This window comes from Neomonachus schauinslandi, chromosome 8 (assembly GCF_002201575.2).
Source record: "Neomonachus schauinslandi chromosome 8, ASM220157v2, whole genome shotgun sequence".
NCBI lineage: Eukaryota > Metazoa > Chordata > Mammalia > Carnivora > Phocidae > Neomonachus > Neomonachus schauinslandi.
Window position 1 is genome coordinate 143,347,090 of NC_058410.1, and position 18,473 is coordinate 143,365,562.

At 42.9% G+C, this 18,473-nt stretch overlaps 1 protein-coding gene across 1 annotated transcript; it reads right to left on the reverse strand.

The window, feature by feature from the left end:
- Positions 1-533: 533 nt before the first annotated feature.
- LOC110586722 (sodium-dependent phosphate transport protein 3) lies at positions 534-18,181 on the reverse strand. Its single transcript, XM_021697016.1, has 12 exons — positions 18,043-18,181; positions 13,424-13,531; positions 11,748-11,959; positions 9,596-9,829; positions 9,423-9,510; positions 6,670-6,756; positions 4,836-4,954; positions 4,553-4,714; positions 3,916-4,048; positions 3,680-3,827; positions 2,776-2,866; positions 534-1,211 (listed from the first exon to the last, which is right to left on the reverse strand). Exons 2-12 carry the CDS (start codon positions 13,449-13,451, stop codon positions 1,077-1,079), a joined length of 1,437 nt encoding a protein of 478 aa, XP_021552691.1. The 5' UTR covers positions 13,452-13,531; positions 18,043-18,181; the 3' UTR covers positions 534-1,076.
- Positions 18,182-18,473: the final 292 nt, after the last annotated feature.

Genomic DNA, 18,473 nt, shown 5'->3' on the forward strand with positions numbered 1-18,473 from the left:
GCGGCAAAACCAGCGTCAGCTCTGTGTATGAGCTCTCACAGCCTGGAGGATGTGTTTTAAGAAGTAGGAACCACAATGAATTCCTGTTGGAGACAGTGATGACTATCTGAGTCCTGGGAAAATGGGAAGAAGGTCAAACGATCTTTTTCAATCCCGGAAAAGGAACTTCTATGGTATGTGAAGTCATTCTATGTTTTCTTCCATCTTGTTATACCTTCAGTATTCTCCTCCTTATAAATCATCATTTCATTTGGATCATCTGTTGCCTCCCTTCAGTTTTCATTACATGGTCCAAACTATCTCCTTATACCTTCTGAAAGTGCCCATCTTGCCTCCCCTTGAGCCTTTCAATTCTGTCTTTTCTCTCCCTTGATTTCTAGTTAACCTCATTCATTTACTCTCTGCCTGGTCATTTCCTGGTCATTAATTCCCTGGAATCTAGCTAAGGATAAGTAGATATCTGTTTCAGCTGACAGAAATAATCCTCATCTAAATAATTTGAAAATGGTCTATTTTAATTTTAACATGTGAATTTTAATAGAATTTAGCCACATAAATAAACATCCATGTTTCACACAATGTATACAAATAATAAAAAAGTTAATTCTGTGGATTACAGCCTTAAATTTCTGTTCCATGCTGAGCTCTATAACGCATGACTACAGCTCCTAGCAGGTCTTCTCTGTGTCCATAATCACCCCCATGAAGGTACTTATCAGTGATTATTTTCACATAGATTTTTATTCATCCAGTACTTTCCAAAGAGGAAACTTCAAAGGCAACAGGAATTGGCGTTTCCAGTGTGTCCGGCAGCTGTCGACCCTGGCTGCATGCTAGAAACCCTGCTGCGTGTCTAACAACCTGTGGCACCCTGGCTCTCCCTCAGACCAGTTCATTCAGAGTCTCTGCGGGCGGCCCCATCATCCGTGTGGTTTAGAGACTCCCCAGGAAATCCAACACGCAGCCAGAGTTGAGAACCACTGAGCCTATGGCCAAGAATATGAAGAATGATGACACGTAAAAAACGTCGCAGAAGTTAACGGTCAGACTGCATTTCAGTTTGTAATTCAGTATCCTCAGAGGCGGGTGAGGGTCTTCTCTTTGGCCCAGTCCTGGATTTCTACTTGTCCAAATGTGATGTAAAAAAACATGCCAAACATGTTGATGGCAGCGGACAGGAAAAAGACATTCCTCCATCCAGACACAGAATCCTGGAGGCAGAAAACACAGAACTATCAGTCTCACGGCTCCTTCCCCACCAGCTCTAGAAATCCTCCATTTTGTGTATCGCAATATTGATCTCCAAGTATAGCAGGAGTGATCTGCAATAGCCACTAGACATCTTAACTTATCAAAGAAAGTTTTATGAAATTGTTGGAGACAGAATGACTCTAAAATGAACATTGGGTTCTGGGTCGAGATGGATTTTTCTTTTTTCTTAAAGATTTTATTTATTTATTGGAGAGCGAATGAGAGAGAGAGAAAGCATGAGAGGGTCAGAGGGAGAAGCCCGCGATGCGGGATTCGATCCTGGGATTCCAGAATCATGACCTGAGCTGAAGGCAGTTGCTTAACCAACTGAGCCACCCAAGTGCCCAAGATGGATTTTTCTTTAAACCAAAATGAATTAACCTACACTAACGTCTTTCTAGAAATCTGGATCTCAACATTCACAAAAATATCACATTACTCATTTAGAATTATGCCTAAAGTGACACTGTTAAGCTCTTATCCTTGTGTTCTCTCTGTTTAGTTGTTTTTGGTTGTTGACATCAGTGCTAACACCCCTTAGATGGGCCTCTCAATATAACATGAGTCGTATTTGGCTGGAATGATCCTCCTCACCCAGGCCTGGTAAGTCATAGTTCATTTCTGGCATTAGAATCACAGCAGATTCCTAGCAATTTGGTTGAAAATGAACCTGGGAACTAGATCACATAGAGATGTGTTAAAAATAAACAAAACTTTTTTGTGAGTTGGGGTGCCTGGGTGGCTCAGTTGGTTAAGCGTCCAACTTTTGATTTCAGCTCAGGTTGTGATCTCAGGGTTGTGAGATGGAGCCCCGTGTTGGGCTCTGGGCTGGGCATTGAGCCTACATAAGATTCTCTCCCTCTCCCTCTTCCCCTGCCCTCCCTCCGCCACCCCGTTCTCTCTCTCAAAAAAAAGATAAAACTTTCTTGTAAGTTGACTCTTGTCATCCTGCCATCCCAGCCTGGCTCTGCTTTCCTTCTGTCCTCCCAGCCCACACTTCACACTGAGTGAGCCTCGTGGCGCATGCTCACAGCCATGCTCTTGTCTCCATGACCTCACCTCCCTTTATTTAAACTGGCCTTGGGACCGTTTATGCTTCCATTTTGTAATTGTTTCTAATTAGAATGGATCTGAACAGACTCTTCATAATCTTTCCCTTCTGCTCCTCTGTATCTCTTACCATTCCTTGACATGTATCATTCACTCTGGTCCTAACCCAGAAACCGTTTCATGCTTTTCTTCCTCCAGGAGCTCATCGGTGCTGTTTTTCTCTACCTGAACTGCTCATTTTCATCCATCCAACATCCATTCATTTTTAGAAGTTCAGCTTATATTTTTCTTTCCCTGGGGAATCTGACCTAATAGACTGTCATTTCGAGTCCCCTGCGAATAAAGGGACTGAATTGACATCCACGCTTGCTGTCTCTGTCAGAACACGCCATCCTGGAGAGCAGAGGCCCCGCCATGAGTCCCTGGGCCTAAAACAATACCTGCCACTTGCAGACATTCAAGAAACTGGCCAACCTGACTGATAAGGAATCCGGTGGCCGTGGAGGAGATGATTCCTGCGATGAGCCCAAATCCCCTTGAGATTCCCATGAGGAAGCTTGCATACCTGTGGGCCGAAGATTTTACAGATGATTTTATGTAGAAAGCTATCTGGGGCTTTTCAGCAACTCAACTTTAATGCAGTTCCATTATAATAGCAAAGTTATTTTGCCCAATGCAGTGTTTCGTTTACCTAAAGACATTCGGGGTAATGCCTGTTTGCCAACCCTGAAATCACCTCTCTGCCAAGTCAACAACCAGGGGCCACTTCAGTCTCTGGGGAGCCCAGGATCCACCTGCCACCCCCATCCCGAGGCCGCTCAGCAAGACAGGCAGTGTATGCACTGCCCAGGACCGCAGACTCCAAACAAACTGTCTGGGGCCAAAGCCTGGCTCTGCCTTTGTGTGACCTCAGTCCTGTCACTTCACCTTGGCGTGACTCAGTCTTCTCGCCTTTAGAGTGAGGATAACAATCGGACCTACCTCATGCAGTTGTGAGGATTAGATGTGTTAATATCTGCCTATCAAGTAGGGTTTGGCTCATGGCAAGTGCATACATATGTGGGAGCTGATATTATCAACACTCTGGAAGCTTTTCCAAAACACACGTGTGGGGGCCCTTTCCCAGAGCATACAGTTCCGTCTCTGGTGGGGAGGCTTGGAAAGCTTTTCATCTAAATGATTACTGGCCGAGATTGGGAACTGTTGTCCTTAAAATGCCATAATAGGTCATGGCCACGTACTGACGTTTCTAGTTACTTGTCATTATTGAACAATCATTTTGTGCATGTCATAACATGAAAGAGCTGCAAGAAAAAGGCTGAGGCCTAACACCTCCAAAAGGGCCCGGGTGAGGGGAACAAATGGAGAAAGGTCTTACCTGGGGGCGACATCTAAGGTGTTGATGATGAACCCCGAATCACACAGGTTGCTGGTTCCAGGAATGAGTATCAGCAAAATAATGGTTGTCACGTAACTAGAAGCCACAAAGGGCAAGGCCATGGCACATAGCGATGGAAGGAGGAGCCCTGGGCAATGAGACACACCATCAGGCCCCCTCTCAGACCAGGTGTGGGAAAAGGGATTAGTTAAGCAAGCCCACGCACCTATCCTTACCTAGGGATGAGAAGAGTTTTCGTACAGTTATTAATCTGAGAAGGTTCCTGGACAGGAGGAAATCTGCCAACTGGCCTCCTAGAATCGTACAACTCGAAGCAGCAATGAAGGGCAGGGAGGACAGAACCCCACTCTGCAGGAAGGAAACATGTACGATGAGTGCAGATGTGCAAATGGCCCCAATGCTTATCAGTTCCACAGACAACTGTTAGCCACCCCCGGATATTCTGAGTGGTTTTTAGGAAGTTAAAAGTTCTTATTTTCCACAGAAGAAGAACACCGCCTCAGGTAAGAGGGCCAGTTACATGGCATTACACTGGTCTCAGGGAGAAAAGTGCTATTAATCTCTAAGGGACACGGAAGAATCGGCTGGTGTGGTGGTGTTGTTCAGTGGTTGAGGACTCAGCTCTTGAAGCTGCTGGGCCACTCAGTGGTTGTGCAATCCAAGGCACATCAGCTGACCTCACATGTCCCCAGGTCGATGCCTGGACAATAGGAATCATTACATGCCTTTCTCAAGGTCATTGTGAAGGTTAAATGAGTGGTTATGTGCAAGGCCAGAGTGCAGTAGGCATCGTGGAACTATTTCTCCTTATTGCCATTATCGTTTCCATAGAAGCACCGGAAGGATACTCACATCTCTGATGTTCACGTGGAGCACAGAGCTGATGTACGTCGGCAGGTATGTTATGATTATGGTGCATAACCAGAAATGGCTGAAAAACCCCGTGAAAATGGCCCAAAGTGGTAGGCATCTGACCATAGCCTTTATGGGGACAGATCGTCTGGGAGAACTGGACTGAAAGGAAATATCTAATCAACGTGGGGTTAGAACAGGCGTGCGGGTGCCTCTCCCATGAGCCCCACACCCTGCCGTAGGGGCCTCCGCATGGTCCACAGGTAGGAAGGATGCACCATACCTGTTGAGCCAGTGAGGCCACGATGTAGTCCTTCTCCCGGACGCTTATGCATGGGTGATGCATGGGGTCATCATAAATCACCGTGAACCACAGGAGACAGCAGACACAGCCAATGCTACCTGGGAAGCCGGGACCCCATTAATTTTTGGGTAGATTTCTGTGCTGGGAGAAGGGAGTTTCCTCTGATGTGGCCCACATCCCCCTCAAAACACACCTATCAATTCATGGTTATTCCACCATAAGGAACTAAACTGGCCTGCTTCTTTATTTCAATTCTTTTACAAATCTCTGCTTTTTAAAAAAGATTTATTTATTTATTTGAGTGAGAGAGAGAGAAAGAGAGAGAGACAGCACGAGCAGGAGGGGCAGAGGGAGAGGGAGAGAGAATCTCAAGTGGACTCCTTGCTAAGCACAGAGCCCGATGTGGGGTTTGATCCCAGGACCCTGAGATCATGACCTGAGCCAAAACCAAGAGTCAGACACTTAACAGACTGCACCACTCAGGTGCTTCTACAAATCTCCTTTTTTTTTTTTTTTAAGATTTTATTTATTTATTTGAGAGAGAGAGAAGGAGAGACAGAGAGCACGAGAGGGAAGAGGGTCAGAGGGAGAAGCAGACCCCCAGCCAAGCAGGGAGCCCGATGTGGGACTCGATCCCGGGACTCCAGGATCATGACCTGAGCCGAAGGCAGTTGCTTAACCAACTGAGCCACCCAGGCGCCCCTACAAATCTCCTTTTAAAAGCTCTCCAGATACCACCTCTCAAATTTAGAGTGCCATTTGTCAACGTCAGAGCCCTTTGGAGAGAACTGAGCATGAATGCACCATTGCATAGCTGGTTAATTACTCTTAGGACTCCAGTGGTTTATGGTGTTATGTGTCATTAACAGCAATTTCTTATTACACACGTTACTGTCTTATTTTGGAAGATCTGAGTAGTCAGGATTGGAGAACATAGGAGTCATACACACACGAAACAACCTGCCAGAAAATCAGTGTGGCAAAGCAAAATTTCCAGCACATTTGCAAAAGACAATGCTATTTGTATTCAAACAATACGTTCATTATGAATTTCCAGAAGAAATATTTCTTGACAATACCTGATTAACACGTGTGGACCAAAGATGACCTGGGATTAACATCATTAATGAGAGAGCCATACAAGCCAGAACCATATTGAATGACATCATTTGGTTATAACAATAGAACAGAAATGTGTCTCATTGCTAAGATCTGTCATTTGAAGAAGGTAAAAGACTGCATCTGATGTGATAAGCCCCGGAAGTTTCCCTAGGGAAGGATGCATTTTTTTTTAAGTAGGCTCCACAACCAGCATGGAGCCCAGGGAGGGGCTCAAACTCACGACCATGAGATCAAGGTCTGAGCCAAGAACAAGAGTCAGACAATTAACCGACTGAGCCACCCAGGCGCCCCCGGAAGGGTGCATTTAAATGAGCTTTGCAAGATTTGCCTGGTAGAGCATAGGTTAAGGGCATCTTGGCAGAAATAATAATTACAATAAAATATGAAGGCATGTTTAACGTGTATTCCACCAACTTTTGGTGACACTGACATTTTAACCACAAGGCAACTAGACCTGGCATTTCAGATGTGGTGGTGGAGATTCTACAGAAGATGCCTGGGGTGGGAGGGGAAGGCTGCATTCCCAGTTCCTCAAACGTCAACACCACACAGAGTCATCTCCTAGATTGGAGGGAGGGAGCTACCAATCTTCAACGTTCTCTCTCACATGGGAATGGGTGACAGGTCATGTGGGCATCCAACCAAACGGCTGGCAAACAGAGGGCTTGGGATTCAGGGGAAAATGACTCACCAAAGATGTAGAAGATAAAAGGCCAGCCCAAGGCCTGTGAGATTAGTCCCCCAACGCAGAGGATGATGAAGGACCCAAACGCTGCCCCTGAAGAGAAGAGGGACAAAAAAGGCACGTTATGAAGACAGCAAAGGGCTGAGATTGAGTGGCCTCCCTGGACATTGTCCCAACAGAGTGGAGGCAGACGTAGAATTACTGAGTGAGGAGAGTATTTCTTCCTGTTCACAGATCTCCCCTAGTAACATCATGTGAAGTACTTAGAATTGATAAACAAGAATGGTATGCCTCCTGACACTTCAAGAGCTCCTTAACACCAATGAGCCCAGTACAAATCCCTTAGTTTGTCATAGAAACTCTGCAATCATAGCCCACCAGTATTTCCTTAGAATCAGAGTTGCATTCTGGCAGGGTGCAATATGAGGTTGAGGACAGGAAAGAAAAGTCTTACACAGATTAATAAGATACAGTCTCTGACCTCAAGGAGACTTCAGTCCAGCTGGAGAGAAAAGCATGAGCCAAATTCACTATTACAAATATAATATAGTGTAGACTTTGGAATTTGAACATATTTAACAGAGATCCACAATAAGAAACGCATTTTACACGACGACACTAAACATACACATGCATAAAACTCAAACAAAAGTTTCATGAGTCAATACTTAGACTCACCATGTGTAATGCACTCCAACATTTTCTATTCTATTCTATTTTGTTTTTAAATACTGGTTTTGACCCACTACATTAATTTTATGACTCCTGAATGGGTCCCAATCTGCACTTCAGGGGAAAAGAAGGATGTGGAATACAGCTACAGTAATCAACTATAGTATGCTATGGATGTATACAAGAGGAGAGTGTTGAAGTTGACAATGAGGCTTACAAATTGTTTACATGAGCTAAGCAGTGAAATGGATGGATTTTGGGTAAAAGAAGCTAGGAGTAGAGGACCTTCCAGGAAAATGGGCCAGGATAGTAGAGCCAGAGAGAAGGTAAGTGCAGATTGTAGGTGGTGTGACGTGAGCCTTGCCTACAGAGGGATGCTGAGTGGCAAAGCAGATTGGGACCATATAGCAGCCGATCTTTGTATCCACGCAATAAGGAGATCCATTTTTGTCTGCAGTCATGGAGGAACGCATTGAAGTCCAAGCAAGTGAGCAAAGATGCCTTATCTGTGCTTTAAGGAGGTAACTTGGCTTTGATGGGAAGAGAAGTCTGCAGGGAACAAAGCTGAGGAGAGAGAAGACTAGCTGAGAGTGATGTGGTTTTGGAATATAGGTGAGGTTTGGTGGGGTGAGGTCTGGAGCCGACGACCAACAAAGAATTCTTGAGACGTCTTTGGTGCAAAATGGTGGTTTATTAAAGCCTGGGGACAGGACCCGTGGGCAGGAAGAGCTGCTGCCCCGGGGTTGGGAGGGGAGGCTGATTATATACTGTGGGACTGGGGGAGGTGAGGCAAAGGGAGGTTTTCAAAAGGACTTTCATATGCTAAAGAGGACCAACCAGATACCAGAGACCTTGCCATTGTCAAGTCAAGGTTGTTTTTCCTCCTCTAGCAAGGCGTTAACATTAAGATAGTTGGGGGCTTCCTGGAAGAATATCACACATATCCCACCCAGGAGTGGGAGTTGTGGGCTGTCAGCTTGTGCTTTGTCCTCCGCTAGCCTTCTGCTCCCTCATCAAGAGCATTTATAGATAGAGAAGACAGGACAACTGCAATGGAAGGAGCCAGAACGCAGGAGGGTTGCTTTGGAGTAAAAAGCATCTGTAGGATGCAGCTGTACATTGGAGCTGGGAGTGAGAGGCTTGAGGGAACCTCACTTCTATTCTGCAAGTATACACTTCCAGTGCTACCAGTTGGGGCAAATGGCAGTGATAAAATCATTTAAGTCCTTGGTGTGATCTGATCACATGCCCTGGAGAGGCAGACGGCGGGGCGACTGAGAGTGCGCTCTGGGGTCAAACTGCCTAGGCTCAGATCTCAGCTCTGTCACAGGCTGGCTATTGGTATTTGGGCAATTTACTTAATTTCTGCATATGTTAATTCCCTCCTTTGTAAAATGAGAGTTTAAAAATTGTTAATTATCAGAGAGGTGCTGTGAAGATTAGCTCAGAATAGCAAAGAGCTCAGAAATCACGTGGGCTCTTTAAACTCAACTTTCCAGCCTGATTTCTCTCCTTACCACTGTGAAATCTGATAGTCTTAATTCTCACGTGTATATCTTTGCCAAAATAGTGTTTATACACCATGGGTAAGTATTATATAAGCTTACTTGATCTTTTTTTTAAAAGACTTTATTTATTTGAGAGAGAGAGTGTGAGCATGAAGGGGCCAGGGGCAGAGAGAAAGACTTCCCACTGAGCAGAGATCCCTTCAGGGGACTCAATCCCAGGACGCTAAGATCATAACCTGAGCCAAAGGCAGACGCTTAACCATCTCAGCCACCCAGGCGCCCCTAAGTTTACTTGATCTTTTTGCATTTATGCCGATTTAAGTTACAGACATTTTCTGACAATGCTTTGCTGACTACCCAAGCTCACAGTGGCCTCTTGCTTCTGAGCCTTAGTAGATATATGGCACTGACGTATCTTTCTTTCTCTCACAGGTGTTATGTAACTGTCTCACATTGTCAAATTTCTGGGTAGCACTTTCTCCCTCTCCCCCCAAAACATCCCATGCAGAGAAGGGAAGATGCGTCGTCGTCTGGGGGCAAAGCAGATTACAAAGCTGTCATCCATATGCACATCCTTACCTGAGCCCGCAATGCTGGTGAGCTTGCTTCGTTCAAGTGGGGGAGCCCACTTGGCCCAAATTGTAAACTGACCTGTCCATGCCATTCCCTGAAAGGAAAATCATTAAGACCTTTGATCTCCAGTAGAATTAGGGCACCTGTATCCCACTCAGAATGAGAAAGTAGCTGGATACCTGGGCCATGCCCTGGATTGTCCGAATCACAATAACCAAAATCACTCCGAAGTCAGCAGCCAACGGCGTAAAGAGGGTGAGAAGAGAGGAGATCAGCAGACCAGCACCAAGCATCTGCTTTGCTCGAAATATCCCTGCTAAATATCCACTTGGGATCAGAGTCACTATTATCCCATAGCTGATGGAGCTAAAGATGATACCCTGAGTCTCTGGGCTCCATTCATATACAGAGGCCTGGTGGGGTGTGGAGGGGAAGAAAGAAAATTATTTGCTAAGAAGTTCTGTTATGAAAATCTACTTTAAAACCAGTGCTGCTTAGGGTTGGTGGGATTCTAGTATAAAAATCCACTTTTCGGTATTTTTTTTCGTTTTTTTAAAAGATCTTACTTATTTTCTTTAAAATTTTTTTTTATTTAAGTTCAACTTAATTAACAAATTGTGTATTGTTAGTTTCAGAGATAATTTAGTGATTCATCAGTTGTATTTTTTACAGAACAGATATCCCACCTCTTCCAAACAAACAACCAATTATACCCCTAATCTGCTCCTTTCAGAGGGGGAGTAAAATCAAAAGAAATGAAGAAGAAAAGAGATAAAGAAATGAATACACGATAGGAAGATATTAAATGAAAAAAGGCCATTGAGAGATATTTCATCTGAAAAAGAGCTTCCTTTAAATACTTGCTTCTGAGAAAAGTTAGGGGACATGTTGACTCTCATTTCAAAAATTAAAAAAACACAACTTTACTGACCTCTCATCAAAATTAGTCCTTAAAATCAAGTTTAGGAATTATGGTCTGCCTTGGCAGAGATGACTTCCTAAAACACATATTGCATATTAATAAGATCACATTCTTCTCATGATGTAAGCCAATAAATAATTTTTGGTAGCCTACTAGATATGTGGCATCATGCTATAAACTGAAGTAAAGAAGCAAAAATACATACATATATATATAATATGAACTATTTTTATCCATTTATAATAATTATAAATAATGCAAGATATATGATTCAGGTGAGAATTCAAGTTTGAGGATAAACATCAGTAAAATAGGGACTTTGAGAAGAGGGAAGAACAATTTGCGAAGATCCCAGGAAGGAAGCAATACTTGATCCATCCTTTGAAGAATGACAATGATTTGCACAAAGAGAAATAGGAAGATTCATTTTTATTGAAGAGCAAAAGTGAACTTGTAGCATTTGAAATGATACCAGATGAAGAGAAACTAACCAGGGCTCTGATTTACTCAGAACCTGGGCCACTGAGAGCAGATCTGAGTGTGCTGAGAAGTGGGGCCAGATTTTGGAGGAGCAAGCACGTCAAGAGAGAAGTTTGGCAACTTGAAGGTATCCTGGAATCTTGAGCATGAGAATGTGAATGTGTAGGATGAATTATGGAGAAAAGACTGGAGGCAGAGAGATTATTATAAATAAGCTGGGGCCAAGGTAATAAAGTCATGAAATACAAGGGTGACATTAGGAATGTACAGTAAATGATAGTTTAAAGAAAAAATTTAAAAATAAGGTGTAATCATAATTCTCATACAATATTGTGATAAAGATTTTATTTAACTCATTGATTAATAAGGGAATTGGTAAGATGTTACAACTGGTCCAAAGAGAATTCAAAGACCCATAAGTAGGAAGTAATACTGAATTAGATTTTAAATATATGGCAAAATTGGCTTATTCAACTGAGTGGCAAGTGAGGAGAGTATCAATTGATTTTCCACAGGACAAAATTCATTTGCAGAGCCATGGCAAAAATCCCTTGCATTACTATTTGTTATATAGAACTTACAGAGTTGCAGAATGGCCCCAAGACAAGGAAAGGTGCAGAGATCTACATAGAATCTGGCAGAAGGATGTGCTCTGTGCCAAGTTTTTCATGGAAGACACCTAGTATTCTGTTTCTTTGTGGAAGTTTTCACAATTTTTTCTATAGTCCCCCCCCCGCCTTATAATCATAACAATCTCAATGAAGGATTATTTTTATCACAGAGGTAAGAAATCTCTCAAAAACAAAATTCCAGTCTTTTTTCGGTTGGTCATTGAAAATTCATGCTTCTATGCTTCACAGAATCAAGATCCTTCCTTTCAAACTGGGTTTTCCCTCTCGACAAAGAGCCTCATTCTCCATGATACTTACCCCTGTATTAAATTCCTTCATGGATCTGCTGGGGTTGTTGAGAGTGTCTGCAAGAGGTCCTTCTGTGGAGGCATTGGGCAGACCATGCTGCTGAGTGCTGTTCACCATGGCAATGATTGCAATGCTCAGACTCACACGCTGGGTTATCATGGTGAAATTTGAGAAGTGCATGATGAGAGCCAGTCCATAGCGTAAGGAACAGAAATCTGGACCTAGAGGACAATATGGAAGCACACAATGAACATCCTGACTGAGGCCACCATCTTTCCACGTGTCCCATGGCTAAATCTGAAAAAAACATCAGAGACCTCACTCAGCCCCACGGCCTTTTTTCACTGAAATAACCACGACTACATACAACGTTCCTTTGCCATATTCTTTAGTTCGCTGGAAGAGAATCAATCTGGGATCTTACAGTCAAGTAAAGCAAATATGGCCTTTTTTCCCAGAGGTATGGGAAGCAGATAGTAACTACAGGAAAACCTAAGTGAAGGCATTTAGATCACATTGTCCCAAAATAAACTGAATGGGGGAGACGGTGGCAGAGCCGGTGATAAAACCCAAGTCACCCAGCTGCAAGTCAGAAGTCCTGTCTGTTCTGCATATTCATTCACCATAAAGCTTGGAAGTTTATACTTAGAGAACTGCTGTTGCAGGAAGCTAACCAAACCTCCAAGGATTCTCTTTGAAATATTTGAGAGAGTGTGTGTAAATGAGCACCTCCACTGATTCCTTGGTTTGATGTTCACTTGGAAACATTTTTGTTGGGTGTCACTAGACCTGACTGCATATGCATTCAGCTCTTAAAAAACTAATGCGGAGAACCATCTTTACTGAGTTTGCAGGTGAGATACAGTGCTGGACAATTATTCCATATGTTAAAAGAACAACACATTTTCTCTAAAGATTTATTTATTTATTTGAGAGAGAAAGGGCAGAGGGAGAAGGAGAGAGAGAAGACTCAAGCAGACTCCCTGCTGAGCGTGGAGCCCGACACGGGGCTCGATCTCAGGACCCTGAGCTGAAATCAAGAGTCAGCCGCCTAACCAACTGAGCCACTCAGGTGTCTCCAAGAAGAACACATTTTTTGAAAAGTCCCCACAAAGTGGAACAATGGACCAATATTGCAAGGGTTCCCAAGTGAATGATGGATTCGATTTTTTTTCTGTGAATTTGGAGAACTAGAACTAAGGAGAAATAAAGAGAGGACCTGTGAACAAGCAGATAAAAATATAATGAAAGAAATCATTTTTAATGGCCAAATAGGCTCAGTGATAGGATTATTTGCCTGCAAAAGAGTTATTCCTATGCTACTGGAGGATTCCAAGCTCTGGGAAATAGCCAGCCACTTGGCAATAACACTATAGAAGAATTCATACATAGGTTGTTTAAAATGACTTTTTCAAGATTTATTCCATTCCTTATGTCCCAGTATTTATTGGTCATTTGGCTTGATTTCTGATAAGTAACTCAGTGGGGCTCCCTAAACAAAAAAACAACAGGTAACAGAATGAGGGGCTGGAGCTAGTACAATGTTCTATTGAGTCTTTGAGTCTTTATAACGGGTGACATGATTAAAAAAAAAAATTCAGAGGAGAAAGCAAGGAAAAGAACAGCGCTGGAGATGAGTGCCCACTCTTCCATGAAGTGCCTGCAAACCGGAGGGGAGGGTTTACCTTTCCTGGTGGAAGACTTCTTGTCCATTTGGCTTCTTTGGGAAATAGTGGCACAGCGTGTGAACTTTCCCTCTGCCCTGAATCTCTTTCACCACGACTGGGTTTTATCTATGGGATGAACAACAGTCCAAAACAAGACACACAAATAACTTTTCATGTGAATGTGGCCTTCTCTGAGCATCAAAGTTTTGATCCAACACAGCTATGCGATTTACATTTTGCAGTACACTCTTGTTAAGCTAACGGAGGACTCGGTTTTTATAAGAAAATCGGGCTATGTGACTTAGAACTGGTTGTTTAAATTCTGCAACTATCCCTTCGCTCATCTGTTCAGTAAGAATCAGCCTCTTTCTGAGTGCTGCCCCAAGAATTGAAAAAAAAAAGAAAGAAAAGGGCGCCTGGGTGGCTCAGTCGGTTAAGCGACTGCCTTCGGCTCAGGTCATGATCCTGGAGTCCCGGGATCGAGTCCCGCATCGGGCTCCCTGCTCGGCGGGGAGTCTGCGTCTCCCTCTGACCCTCCCCCCTCTCATGTGCTCTCTCTCTCTCATTCTCTCTGTCTCAAATAAATAAATAAAATCTTTAAAAAAAAAAGAATTGAATGAGAAACTTGCAAACCACAGAGAACTGTGCCGAGGCGAGGAGTACCGTGGCTGCGGGTGGATCAGAGGACAGGAAAGTTAAATAAGCTCAGGAGCTGACAAGAAAGTTCCAGAACACCCTTGCTTTCCTTATGGCCGTGTTTCTGTTCCTTCTGGACAACCAGAACAATGCCACATTGGGTCTTCTCTGAACAAGAAGGATGACATTGCGTAACACTTAGGTATACTCATTTGAGGCTCAGAAATGTTTCCTGCTGTCTTGGCTACACACAAATTGGACACTTTATTGGACTGAAAAGTTCTTCAGAGCATCTGTAAAATCACAGAGTGGGACTTTCTACTACAATTACAAATAAACCCAGTTCTTTTGACAGGAAAAGCGAATTCATGATCCCCAAGTGGACATGTTTAGCTTGATATTTGTATACCGGCCGAACTCTCTTTGTGGATACATACACTTATTTCTTTTAGGAACAATCCGTATCCTCAGAATACTGTCAGTTTTGCAGCTGTCCCTAAACTGAAGCCTCCATGACTTTATAAATACATGTATCATGCTTATATTTCATCACCCAGAATTTTGCCTTCTTTCTGCACATCAACTTAACAAGAATTATCTGCACCTTTAGGGACGTTCATATTCCATGACTTTAGGACAGAGGCTCATAAGGAACGGTAAGATGAAGAGTTTTGTCCAAAAAATTCTTTGCAGGATTAGTTATTACAGCATAATATTGGAGACAAATTAACCTAACCAAAAGGTTTTTAGTGAGTCAACTTTAATAGATTCTTATGATGGACTTTCTTAAAATAACATCCCCAAGATGTTGACGACTGTGAGGGAAATGCAGGTACTCTCGAGTACAGAGCAGTGGCCGTGCCCGTGTTGATTCCTGCACATGCGCAGAAAAAGAAAAAGATTCACACAAGTACCAGCCGGGGCCAATTCTGGGTTATAGAACACGGTGCTCACATTATTCTTTACGATTTTCCAGATCCACCTAGTGATTTTTTTTTTCCCCCAAATCACAGATACTCATTTTATACCCGGAGGAATCTAATTGAAAAAATGGTAATTAGGCTTCGTTAGCATAGACAGGATAGCCTTCTGCTTGCCAAAGTTTCTAGAATTCTAAGAATAAGATCTCCCCCTCGAAGTTTTGAAATTTTCTCATTTGTTTACCCTGACCTAAATAGATGCCCAGTGCCTAAACCAGACAAGGTCAGCACCAGGAAACATGTTGGCTTTTGTCCTGCTGTGGAAGGCCTTCAAGTCTTGCTAACATCTGGATGGTGTCAGAAGCCCAGTTCAGTGCTTTTCACTCAGATCCTAGCTGAAGCACAATGGAAAGGACACCTCGTTTACCTGGAGTTTGGACCACTCTCTGGCTGATTTACCTTGTTGGGTAAATTCCCAAGACTTGCCTAAAGGGAACTTCCTTGCTGTACATGTGATTAGTAGTGTCCATACTCCCCTGAAAGCTTTCCCACCAACCTCACCAATCAGTCTTGAACTCTAGAGCTGAAAGACACTCCAGAGATCCTCTGGCCCAACTGTTCATTTTGCTGGTGAGAAAATCGGTGTGCAGGACGTCTGAGAGGTTGACTCCCAGTCACATGGTTTACAGAGCCAGCACCAGCTCTCCGGATGGCCAGACTGTTACTTATCCTATCTGTAAATACACTTTCCCTTTATGTTCCTGTTTTAAGCTCAGCTTAGAACACAATAGGGTAGCTTCATTTTGAGGTATTCTACAGAAGAATTCATATGGCTTTAAATGGTTTTAAACATTTATTCCAGAAGGAAATTTGATGATGAAAATACTTTCAAGTGGAGCTTTGAATATTGAAGAGAGGAAATATGACTAGTTTTTCTTGCTTTTTGTTTGTTTGTTTGTTTGCTAGTGGAATTGTATCACAGACCTGTCACTTCAGCTGTCCTCCTTCCACTTGTTGCCATCCCTACCTTAGTTTTCATGATTTCACATACTGTTTTGAATTTTGTCTCAATAGCTGATTTCACTTATTAATTTCCTATTTCCTTTGCATGGGACAAAGAGAGAAATTGGGCAGACATCCCAAACTACTCTACACTAGGGTCTCTCAGTGATGTAATAATGAAAACTACTTTCCCAAAATAATCACAGAAGCATATGAAGTGCTGGGGTCTGAGCCTTATCATGACTGATATGAACTCAGAGACAGTGGGTTGAGTCTTAGTCCAGTTGTAAACAGTTAAGGACCTTCCCATTCAGGAGTGACACTTCTAAAAACTAGTGAGTCCTAGCACCAAAGCTCTAAGTAAATATAGAAAAATTGAATAGACAGTAAACGAAAGTTCTTCCTTTTAAAAATAATTTGATGATACAGTATAGAGTTGTAGTTGATATAAATTAATAATGTCAACAATATAGTTTATGCAGAAGCAAAAGAGCAGTCTTTTTTCCTATTTGTTTCAGTCTGGAGCCCACTATTTTGTTAGAGTAGTCTTTTTATTGCTCTTAGATTTCCCTAATCCTCAGCCTGTCTTGCATCATCTCTGTTAGTCGAGTCCCCCAGTTTACTCAGAGTAAATGTTACATGTGGTTGAAGAGTATGAACCTGTAGTTCAAAGGGTATCCAGGGACCAAGCTCTTCTGTGCCATTTACAATCTGGGTAAACCAGATTGTGCATTTTTCATAAGCTACCAGAGCTTTAATTGAACAGGAAATAGAAAAAAAAAAAAGAGGTAATATGGGGATGATATTACTTCACGGGACAGTTGTGAGTGGAAAAAAAATGGTTTGAGGCATGTCTTCTAAATGTAAAGTATGCATTGTAAACTGTTACTAATAATCAACACTCACAAGATTGGCACTCGGGCCCTCTCAGGTTAATAAGTACAGATTTAGAGCAGATAAAATACATTTCTCTGGAAGTGCTTTTGATTGATTGTTAAATTGGTTTTAAACATGTCCTTTTAAAAGAAGGTTCTTCTGAACTAGAATCCACGAGATGGGGGAAGAAGGGATGCATCTTGCTACAGACATCAGAGAACATGCGAAGAAGCAATGTTTTCAATGTTAGTAAAACTGAGGCCCCTTTTTATCACCTGCCTACCTTTCTGAAAGATTCTACCTTTATTTCTGCCTACCGTGCTGAAATAAAACTTGTTATTCCAATAGGTCCTTTAAGTCATGCTGTCAATTCACTTATGGATTTAATCATGAAAAAAGAAAAAGAAAAAGTGTATCAAGCACCAATAGTGGGTGATCCTAGAAAGCAGGGTAAGGCCCAAATCAGGGGCAGTTGGGTCACTGCCTTGGGGGACTCACAGCTCAGCTCACCAGGATATCCGCAGGAGTGCCTGTGCTCCTTTCTTCCAAGAGACAACCTCAGGCTTGTCTTTCAGGCCTGTACGAGCCCAACTGTGCTTTGGACCAGGGATCTTCTCTGGCAGACTGGGAGAAGGCACCTTCACTGAGTTTGCGCCTAGGGCTTCCTGCCATAGCACCATAATCATAATCTCTCTGGGCACCTTTCCTGAGCTGTCCGATGAGGGCAACTAACTAGGTGAGCTCTACAAGCATACAGGTGTTCTTGCCTTTAATCTTATTCACAACTTCATATTCTCCTTTTCTTGAGAGACAATCTCAAATATACATAGAAATCTGAAAAGACTCATTTGCCACAGTCCCCAAGCCCAAACCTGGTTAGTTCTGATCCAGTATTTTATCCCACAGTGAAACCCATCCAACTCATCAAGGTGTCACAGCTAATACGGAATCCTCAGAGAATTGCCCAGTGTCCATTGGCCCCTGGTGGCCTTTCAAGCCTTGTTCAATTGAATCGATTGAATCGATTGCATGCTTTAGAAAGTCTCTTCTTCATTTTGGAAACAGAAACCATTCCCAGGCGGGAATCCTTAGGCTGCTGTTAACAGTTTTCCTCTGACTTCCCCTCAAACTGTTCCCTCCCTTTAATGGATCTCTGATTGATTAGTAATTATCCTCTGACCCAAAAAGAAGAAAAGCACTTACCTTCACCATTAAACCAGTATTTTAAGCCCTAGACTATAAGGCTCCCTGAAGAAGTTTCTATCCTTTCCTCCCTTTCAAATAATTCCACAGAGTTTCACAAGGATAAGTAATGAGCCACGTGGCAGTCAGACAGCATCAGGTCTGGCCTACATCCTCAGAGCAGAACACCTGAGTCTGACTCTGCTGCTTAATTTTTAACTTCATTTTCAAGTTCTCACTGATAAAATGAGTATCTCAAAAGGTGACATCATGTTTTTCTGCTTTGAACTGTGCATACAACCAAAAAAGTCAACAAACATTTTTCCTGAAAGGAAGGTGGCATGGTTTGGATGAAAGAACAAGGCTCCTGGGATTGGAGAGATGAGGTGAACCCCACCTTCACTTCCTAGTGTTTTCTGCGACCTCGGACAAGTCACTTAATTAACCTCTGT

What these genes read in the sequence shown, in the direction of transcription:
- LOC110586722 (XM_021697016.1), bottom strand. Translation starts at nt 13,451, where the DNA reads ATGGACAAGAAGTCTTCCACCAGGAAAG. An exon ending in AAAACTCTTCTCATCCCTAG is followed by an intron (nt 3,828 to 3,915) that starts GTAAGGATAGGT and finishes CTCATTGCCCAG; the next exon opens with GGCTCCTCCTTCCATCGCTA. An exon ending in CCGGATTCCTTATCAGTCAG is followed by an intron (nt 1,212 to 2,775) that starts GTTGGCCAGTTT and finishes TTCTGCCTCCAG; the next exon opens with GATTCTGTGTCTGGATGGAG.